Here is a 10371-nt window from a genome sequence, read left to right as displayed (position 1 = left end):
GGAATGTCATTAAAATCTTCTTAAGAATCACTGGGCCAGGAAAGTTTACATTTACATTAAAGCTTCCTGACATAATGCAGATTCAGGTTTGTTCCAATCATGGCCCCTGGGGTTTGGATGGGGGCTACAATTGGGGTCAAAATTTTATATACTAATACATAGAGAAAATCTTTAGATATGGGCCAAGGTGACTCAGGTGAGCGATGTGGCCCATGGACCTCTTGTTAGATGAATATGTCAACCTGTCAGATCTTGATGTTGACTTGTCAGATAATTATGTCAACTTAATTGTCAGATCATTATGTCGACTTGTCAGATCATGCTGTTAACCTGTCAGATTGTGATGCTGACTTGTCAGATATTAAGGTAGCTACATCTTCATGTGACTTATCAAGACCAATGGTTCAAGGTAGAAAAACTGTATTAATTCCCACTTAATGTAGTTTAATTTAATCAATAACCAAAGAAAATGTATATGTTACCACTTTTTCAAATATGGCAGACACTCGTACATGTACATAAACAGAGGTACATTTGTCAAAATCAGACATTTTTATTAAACAGGATAATAAAAGTTAAAATAAGGGAGGTGGCTTAAAATTTGGTCTTTAAAATGTTAAAGGATTTTTTTTTATTTCAACAGTTTCCAAACACGATATAAATCATATCAAACCATGGGGGATCCTATATTCATCACATGTTAACCCCCTCCTCCCTTCTCCCGTTTTTTAAAATTTATTTATCAACTAACATTCTGTAACCACGTCACTATTACGCATACAGACTAAGGAAAATTGTCCTTAACTTGTGACGTCATAAACGGTGTAGGAAAACATATAGTGTAATACTTTTAATGTATGTCATATTGGGTATTATTATATAGCTAATAAATAGTTTATTATAAAATCTGCATAACATCTAGAGAATGTTAGCGTTCAATATCCTGAGAATTTATTGAACGCTAACTTTGCATTGCGTAAATTGTATGCGCCCGAAACATTCTGAGTATGAGCGTTCAATATTGACGTTACCATAACGACGTAAACAACCCAAAATGGCAGATGACGGTCCTCCGAATCTGACAGAGCCGGTATTTGATATTTACTTAAGCAAAATGTTTTACTGTACATAAATTATGATGTCCCCATTTACAAAATCAGTTTGCTTCATGCATTAATGACGGATTAAATATTGAACAGTTAAGAAATGCATGCTGTTATTGCACACCTTCACCTTAGATGCCAATATTGATGAATTCTCGTCTATTTTGGAGTAGTTTGAGTGTAAAGGGATATAATTTAACAACTAAATACTTTAGCTATATAATAAAAGGGTTATTGAACTTATATAGGTGAATATTGGCACTCGTTGACTGTCAAAATGCACTCGCAAGCTCGTGCATTTTGACAGCCAACTCGTGGCAATATTCACCAATATAAGTTCAATAACCCTAGTAATATTCACTGGATAAAGGAGTAAATATGCGATGATAAGAAAATATCAGCGAGGATTTTTGTCCTATAAGTCGACATAATCATCTTACAAGTGGATATAATTATCTGACAATATGCCTCCACTCTATGAAAGGTGAAGATAACGAACAGTGATCAATCTCATAACTCTTATAAGCAACACAAAATGGATAGTTGCGTAAATACGGACCCCTGGGCACACCAGAGGTGGGATCATGTGTCTTGGAGGAGTAAGCATCCCCTGTCAACCGGTCACAACCGCCGTGAGCCCTATATTTTTGAATTTACATTCCCAACTGTTTTCTTTGTGAAAACTATGGTGGCATGGTTTTGCCACCACTTTTCAAATAATTATGTCGTCTTATCAGATCTTTATGCCGATTTGTCAGATGTTTCTGTCGACTTGTCACTTATTCATGTGTTTAAAACTTCAGCATGAAAACGTGTCCATACCCAGTTTATATCATCCAGTTGACAACATCTTTTTCTGACAAGTCGACATAAAGATCTGAAAAGTCAACATGATCACCTGACAAGTCGACGTCACTTTCCGGCAAATCGTCATATTATCTGACAAATCGACATAATCATCTGACATGTCGATTTGTCACAAAATTATGTTGACTTGTCAGATAATTATATTGACTTGTAAACCATAATCGATCAATCAGCAATTATGATGACAAGTAAATGACAGTGGCATGAACAGCTAAATAATTAAATAACAAGATATATGTAGTTATGTGCTAGTCATGGTTATTATTTTCTGACACGTCGACATAAAGATCAGACAGGTCGACATAAAGATCTTACAAGTCGACATTAAGATCTTACAAGTGGTGGCAGAAATATGCCACCATAGATAACCAATTCACTTGAATGCAAATTAATGAGGTCAGTTGGCCGGGACTGTGGAAGATGTATTTCAATTTCTATTTGGCAGTATTTTTCTTATTACCATTTTTCAAATATAAATATAAGGAATAGCAGTCTAGTTTGTTGGGTGTGTGAAGAACCGTTATTTATAGATTATCACGTTTTATATCGTAATTAATCATCTCGTATGCCTTACAAATTAGACAGGGATTCCTTAAACAAACATATAAAACAAAAATCTGGCTATTTTGATAGTAACATTTATACATATGTAGATGAGTCAGCGACATCCAGGATGCTTTATCAGTGCGTATCAAAACATAAAAATCCTGTTAGATACATCAAAAGACGACAAAGTCACGAAAAATGAGGGATACAAGCAACTCCAGGAGCTGGAGAACAGGGCACTGGAGTATCAGAGAGAATCCAGGGTAAACAGACGCTCACCTTCTTTTTTTGGATCCGCTCCTGTAGCAAAAATGCGAGCGGATATAATATCTAATTTTAGTTAGATTACCTTCCACTTAAGGTGTACATGCGTTTTTGAAATATGATTTTGCATTTTTTTCTTTTTGATTTTATACAATAGGTTTAAATATATAAATAAGCGTACTTGAGTGGATGATTTTGATGAGTACTTGGTCTTAGTAATTTGAAGCGGTTTTTTTTTTTTTTTTTTTTTTAACACATATCGTCATGTTTAAGCTTGATTCTTACATGTATTTTAGTAAATGTTTCGTGTTTAGAATATGGACAGTTTGAACGTGTCGGAAGTTTACCTGTCCGAGGCTCGGGAGAGATTCCAGATTCTCAGTCAGCTGATTGTCCACGGTCACAACGTGTTTGACCATGCCTTGGACGAATTTCAATTCCTCATTCTTCTGTATGCGGCTCAAAGTAAACGCCACGGAGAGGTATTTGTCAGCATGAATTTAATAGTTGTAGAATTATTTGTTTAAACTTTGCTAGTGCGTGTGGAGTACTCCACCTTAATTCAACTTTCCTTGCACAAAATGCGTGAAAAATCGACAGTCATAGCATAAAAAAGCACCCCCCTAAATAAATAATAAAAAGGAAATGAAAAAAAAGAAGAAGAAATTAATGAATAGATAGATAAATAAAAAACAAAACACTAAAACAAAAATTGATAAACAAACAAAACCACAGTGTCCGTTGCCCTTGTCAATAATTCACATATTTATAATACATTTGAAATCAGATAATTTCTTTTAGTTTCAGGTAAAGAAATTGAGACTGGGGTTTTTCTGGTGATTCATTAATTGAATTATTTTGCTTTGATCAACAAATACTTGTATGTGTATATATAATATACATTATTGTATAACTATGTGTATATACCTTACTGTACAAAAGCAATAATACAACAATGCAGCTTTTCCCAGCTCACAAAAGATGACCAACATCGGCTTCATTCTTCTTTTTTTTTTTTTTTTTTTTTTTTTAAAGCATGATCAAATTATTTCAAAATGTAAAGTGCTGGATCCATCATTTTATATAGCACTAGCAAGTGTTCAGCCATCCCATGCTGGCTGTTTATCATCGACTGACCGCATAGCGTCGTTCTCATTTAACTCGCTTCCTGTATCAATACACTGCTGAGTTGTGCGAATGTTTTAAAATGACACTTACAAATGTATCTCGGGGAAACGGCTTTACAGCAACCACTGTAATAGGAATGCCCAGGAAATCATATTTCATTTTTATTGTTTTCATAAATATCACCCAGTTAGTAGACTAACCAATAGTTTTAACAAGATTTCAGCTTCATGTACGATGATGGAAATTTCATATATATCATTAGATTTAATAAAATATAATTTCCCATATTCCATAATCCATTATACATTATGAGAACATTTAAGATGTGTTTTTCCTAACATTTATACCAACTATTAAGTATAATGTATTTGGATTTCCCAGAAAACCATCTTGAAACAAAAGAAAATAAGAGCATGCCAAGAAATTCCTAGCAAAATCTCCGGTGTAGAAAAACCGTTATAAATCAGTGACCTCAATTAAGAGATAAGCGACGGCTACTATTAATCAGCATGTATTATGGTCCTATTGAAGCCAAAGAATTCAGACCGGACGGGATTTCTTGGCATACGGACAAAAAATCAAAACAAAATCAAGAACGAAACCAATGAGGGGAAGAAAAAAAAAACTCCCCCAAAGAAAACAATAAACAAAAAATTATTTCTCAACTTGATCCTGGTTTTCTGACTTAACCACAGCTTCTAAAATCCAAAGTGAATAAGAGGGAGGGTATTGAGGTCGTGTTGAACACCGTGAAGGAGAGGAACGACACCACCTTACGTAGATACAGGTACGCTGAGAGCGACTACAAAGACCTGCTGAGCATCGAAAAGAGGTGGCTTAAATTCAAGGCTCGAGATGAGCGTGCCAGGGAAATGGATCTCATGGTAATCCGGTCACGTGTTAGACAATTCTATTTATAGAACTATATTTATTTTATATCAGTTAATGACCTATTTCTTTTATGTTTGTAAACTTTCGTTGAAATATGTGTTTTGTCTAAATGTCTTTCAGAATCCAAGAGATGTAACTATGGATGAAAGGCGTTACAAACATCTGAGAAACTTCATAAAGGAAGAAGTACCCGAGAATTCAGAAAATGCAGATGCCCAAAAGGAGCTTGAAGACCTGCTACTTACAGACAGGAAATATTTTGCTCTCCACCCGGATGAAGAGGTATAGAAGTCACAAGATACATGTGTTGATTGATTGATTATTGTTTAACGTCCCTCTCGAGAAATTTTCACTCATATGGAGACGTCACCATTGCCGGTGAAGGGCTGCAAAATATAGTCCTATGCTCGGCGCTTACGGCCTTAGAGCAGGGAGGGATCTTTATCGCGTCACACCTGCTGTAACATCGGTTTTTGTGGTCTCATCCGAAGGACCGCCCCATTTAGTCGCCAGTTACAAGCAGGGGGTTAGAATATGCATCCTATAAAATATCTGGTTAAGAAATACTACGTTATAGTTAACTGATGCCAAGAAATTGAAACGTTATTATTTTATTTCAAGACAGTCGTGATGACAACTCCCGAACTTGTACGGAAACCGTCCAAACGGACAAAAACCCTGGATGAAGCTTCACGTCAGCCCCATAGAGGTACACTTCATCGAAGCACTTCGCAGGCTAGTCTATCCAGCGAGGAAGGCGACAAGAGATTAGATGAGAATGAGAAGAAAATTGCCGTGTCCATGGAAAGACTAAAAGAGTCGGCACAGCGCGAGCAGCAACTTCAAGCCAAGATAGAAGAGCTCACAACAAGGTGAAATCCATCACGAGTTACCGTTCTTGTCATGGAATATTCCTCTTAGGGTCCAAGACCACTTGCTACAAACGAACGTTTTTCAAAAATAATGAAAATGGATGCTAAATTTATTTTTATAGAAGTAGAATAAATTTCACAGCATGGAATTTAATTTTACGATTTCTCAATCATGTCTAATACAATTGGAAAACTTTATTGTATAGAGTTATATAGGGAGGGATGATATATCACAATTTTTCAACCTCATAGAAGATGTACTATAGGATTAAACATTCTTTTTGAAGAATTTATCGATGTGTAAACTCCGGAATTTTACTCACAATCTGAATAAAAGTGTGAAGCATTTTTATGTTAAGTTTGTGAGTAAAATGTCCGGAGTTTACACATCGATAAATTCTTCAAAAAGAATGTTTGATTCGTATGATTTCAATCCATTCATTGTATTAACAATTTCAAAAATGTTAATAGTTCCCCGCACTATGTTATTTGTTTTCAGTCGCGTATGAAGACATCGCTTTTTAGGTCACTTGAATTCATTCAGGTGACCTATTGCTATCTGTTTTTGTCCGTCGTCGTGCGTTAACATTTGAACATTTTCAGCTTCTTCTCTAAAACCCCTGAACCAATTTCAACCAATTTTGGCATATAGCATCTGTGGGTGGAGGGGAACAAAAATTTTGAAATTCGTGGTCCCTGCCCCCCTGGGGCCTGAGGGGTGGGGCAAAAACCATCAAAATGAGTGTAATTTTAAAAAATCTTCTTCTTTACTCCTGGACATCAAGAAGCCAAACTGTGGGCATAATTATAATGAGCGTTGAGCCCTCTACCAAAATTGTGAAATTTATGGCCCCTGGGGCAGGGGTTCTTGTGTTAGGGTGGGGCTCTATTGGTCATATAGTGAAAATGTAGAAAATCTTCTTCTCTGTCTCTGGGTATTAAGTAGACAAACTAATAGCATGGTAATGATGAGCAAGGATGCCTCTTTATACCCCCCGCAACAAGTTGTGGGGGGGGGGGGGGGTTATACTGGAATCGGTCTGTCCGTCCGTCCGTCTTTAGACGCAATGGTTTCCAGGCTCTAAAGCATTATCCTTTCCACCTACCGTCACCATATCATATATATGGACTACCCATGGGATGAAGATGATCCCTATCGATTTTGGGGTCAAAAGGTCACGCACACTGGACATTGAAGTAGCAATATGGTTTCCGGGCTCTAAAGCGTTATCCTTTCCACCTACAGTCACCATATCATACATATGGACTACCCATGGGATGAAGATGTTCCCTATCGATTTTGGGGTCAAAAGGTCAAAGGTCATGCGCACTGGACATCGAAGTAGCAACACTCAGAAAAGAGGTAGTTTATACCTATTACCAACACCCTTTGGGAGATTGGGGTAAGCGGGGGGTATTCTTAGTGAGCATTGCTCACAGTACCTCTTGTTAAAAATTGTGAAATTCATGGCCCCTGGATCAGGGGTTCTGGTGCTAGGGTGGGGCTCTATAAGTCATATAGTGAAAATGCATTATTTCATTGAAAATCTTCTTCTCTGTCCTTGGGTATTAAGTAGACAAACCAATAGCATGGTTATGATGAGCAAGGATGCCTCTTTCAAAATTGTGAAATTCATGGCCCCTGGGTCAGGGGTTCTGGTATTAGGGTGGGGGCCCTATTGATCATATAGTGAAAATGCATTTTATTTCTTTGAAAATCTTCTCCTCTGCTACTGGGTATTAAGTAGACAAACTAATAGTATGATAATGATGATCAAGGATGCTTCTTTCAAAACTGAAATTTATGGCCCCTGGGTCAGGGGTTCTGGTGCAAAGGCGGGGCTGACCACATAGCTATTCAATGTTTCTTCCATCCAAAAGTAAAATTCTTATATTTAAACACAAACCTAATTCAAACATTGGATGGTTGTTACATGATACTCAGATGACCTATAAGGCCCCTGGGCCTCTTGTTTGGATTTATTGATGTGTAAACTCTCATTCAGCTTTATGTTTGTCCAATCAAAACAATTGTGATAAATAACATTGGAATTATAAGTTCTTAATAATGTAGGCAATTTATGATTATACTAATTACAACCAGATAAACCAAAAATGTATATCAACTAAAGCATTCAAGTTTTTGTTTGTTGCAAGTGTGTTTACGACCAGAATAGTATGATATGGGTATTTTACCTATACAGAGCTTTGTGACCGTAAGTGTTGACCACTCTCTGGTTATTGCAGATTAAGCAGTTTCGCGAGTCGACAACTCATAGAAGGAAATCCTAATATTGCCGACCTGAGTGACCCCAACAGACCCACAAAACTGAGCGAAAAATTCAACAACGTTTATGACAATGAGTGGTCCGACGCTTTCGAGGAGTTGCAAGACAACGATAAAAGCGAGGACGAAATCGTTAAACTCTTAATGCATATTATTATAGTAAGTTGAATGAAGAAGAGTTGAAATTGGTAGCTTTGACAGGACAGAAACGTCTCACCTGTATGTCTGTTCTATTGTAGAACGCGGAAAAATTCTCCAAAGACATTAAAGAACAGCAGCTTCAACACTTGATGGATTCCATGCGATTTTCTATGGTTCATGTGAAATGGACAAACAATGACCAGGTTTCTGAAATTAATGGCATGGGAAATAACCTTTTTAAACGTGTACATTTTTATTGGAATAACTAGAGTGTATCTGAGAATAAGCGCGCTATATTTGTTTTCAGGATATCAGAGTTGATGAAAAATCCACTACACATAAGTCGAGCGTCTTTTCCTCCGCTACAAGACATGCCAAGGAGTTCCAAAAGTCCTCCGCTAGAGCGTCCGTCCCATCCCTGTGTGTGGTAGGCATTAGATGAGATTAATACGAATTAACTAACCTTATTTTATTTTCTTTATTTACTTCAAATAATAGACTTCTAAAATAATATCAGTAATTTAGACCCAGTCGATGGAGGTATTTGAAGGCGAAGGGGTGGCATTTTTAAGTTTTTGTGGTAAAAAAAAAAATTGCGAAAGATGCTGGATTCTTACCCCATAAAGAACATGAAAATGATTTTCAATTTAGTCCTACCTAAGTCTTATGCACTCTGTATTTTACCTTATATAATTTGACTTCTTCATCTGAAACATGCCACACGTGGCGTCGAAAAGTAAGATTTAGAGGCAGTTTTGACTTAAATTTGTTTTTAGGTCTTCGCTTTACAAAATCAACTTGCGAAATATATGTTTATATCTAGAAATTTTGTTGAACTAATAAATTAAGAAAAATAGAGAAAAGACCAAGAAAAACCAATAAACAGGCAAAAAATTACGAAACTTGCACTTTTCTCAATAGTAAAAGTCGGGTGAAGCTATCAATATTTCTATACATGTGTTCTAGATAACTGCACAGAGTCGAACATTCTGGACTTTATTGCAATGTACGATTCGATATTCAAGGGTGTTTATGTTATCAAATTATATTCATACTTCTTCTCAAGACGTTACAATGCATAAAACTGATTATGTGACTTTGTAGAAAGTAAATTAATACTTCTTTGAGTACTGGTGTAGGTGTCACTACATGAAATGTGAAATGTAATAACATGAAGAATTGACTAGTCAAGTACTGAGGCACGCTTTATAACAATTAAATTCTGTCATACCGCTTTGAAGATGTTCAAAGAGATGTGCATAAAAGAGGGATGCAACCTGAATTACAAGAAGTTCGTGCACGTGGAGCAGTACATAGACAAAGTGGTGGAATATTTGTGGCTGATGACGGTTCAGGATCCGCCTATGTGTATCTGCTGGCAGAAACAGGGCGAACAGATGGACAAGAAATCGTACAAGTACTACGAGAAGAAGGGGGACATCGTGCACCTGACCGTGTGGCCGGCCGTGACCCTGTACGATAAAGGACCTCTAGTAAGCAAGGGCTTCATCTGGCCCCAATAAAAGACTTCCGTCACCAGTTAATGAATTGATATAAGCCTGGTACTCCTAACAGTTATCTCCATCCATTACGAGATATAATCATTAGTAACTGACAAGTGTAGTTGTTTTATTTCAATATCTTATACATTTATTTATTATCAATTGCATATTTCTGAGAACAATTGAATTATCAAGAACTAGTTTTAGTATTTTGACTATATGTTGATGATTTAATGTTTTGATGATTTTTCAACATAATCCCTATGTAGACAGGTATATATATAAGTTATAACGAATTTTTATATACTTTGGATGTTTGTCTTGGTTACCAATGGTTACTGTTGCTGTGACTAAACCAATCATGCGAACACCAATGATGAAATTAACAGTATTCATATTATTGATGATACAGAGAACTTTCATTAAATGGTATATCTGAGAAGAAATTGTTCTGTTCTTTATCTGATCAGGCAACCGATGTGCTTGACTGTCGTTTGTCTACATGGCTGTATCTTATGTTTGAATTTTCATAATCATGTAACGTATTAAAATTTAACTGACCTGGCACAAAGCATCCTTGGGTAAAGGGAATCCATATTTGTTCAAGGACGGCGTGAACATGACTCGCATTTTCATCCAATCAGAAATCACTATAAGCGATGCTCTTCTTCATGTCCACAGTGACAGCTTCGAGTAACAAAGACAAGAGAGAAAACACTTGATTGGTGCAGAAATTTAAATCAGCCAATCATGTCTTGTCGTATCAAACA

The 10371-nt window shown here is 36.5% G+C and overlaps 1 protein-coding gene across 4 annotated transcripts in view; it reads left to right on the top strand.

Annotated features, from left to right (window-relative positions):
* The window catches only part of LOC125679511 (uncharacterized), a 29042-nt gene extending 18995 nt beyond the window's left edge, over window positions 1–10047 (top strand). For all 4 annotated transcript variants that reach the window (XM_048918776.2, XM_048918777.2, XM_048918778.2 and 1 more), the window contains 9 exons: window positions 2624–2779; window positions 3095–3262; window positions 4604–4792; window positions 4920–5081; window positions 5421–5671; window positions 7919–8117; window positions 8198–8302; window positions 8407–8526; window positions 9341–10047. In XM_048918776.2, the coding sequence (XP_048774733.2) occupies window positions 2624–2779; window positions 3095–3262; window positions 4604–4792; window positions 4920–5081; window positions 5421–5671; window positions 7919–8117; window positions 8198–8302; window positions 8407–8526; window positions 9341–9622 (1632 nt within the window). In that variant the 3' untranslated portion in view covers window positions 9623–10047. The remainder of the gene's footprint in view (window positions 1–2623; window positions 2780–3094; window positions 3263–4603; window positions 4793–4919; window positions 5082–5420; window positions 5672–7918; window positions 8118–8197; window positions 8303–8406; window positions 8527–9340) is intronic.
* Window positions 10048–10371: the final 324 nt, after the last annotated feature.

This window comes from Ostrea edulis, chromosome 2 (genome assembly GCF_947568905.1).
Source record: "Ostrea edulis chromosome 2, xbOstEdul1.1, whole genome shotgun sequence".
NCBI classification, from domain to species: Eukaryota; Metazoa; Mollusca; class Bivalvia; order Ostreida; family Ostreidae; genus Ostrea; species Ostrea edulis.
This window is presented reverse-complemented; position numbering and strand designations above follow the sequence as displayed.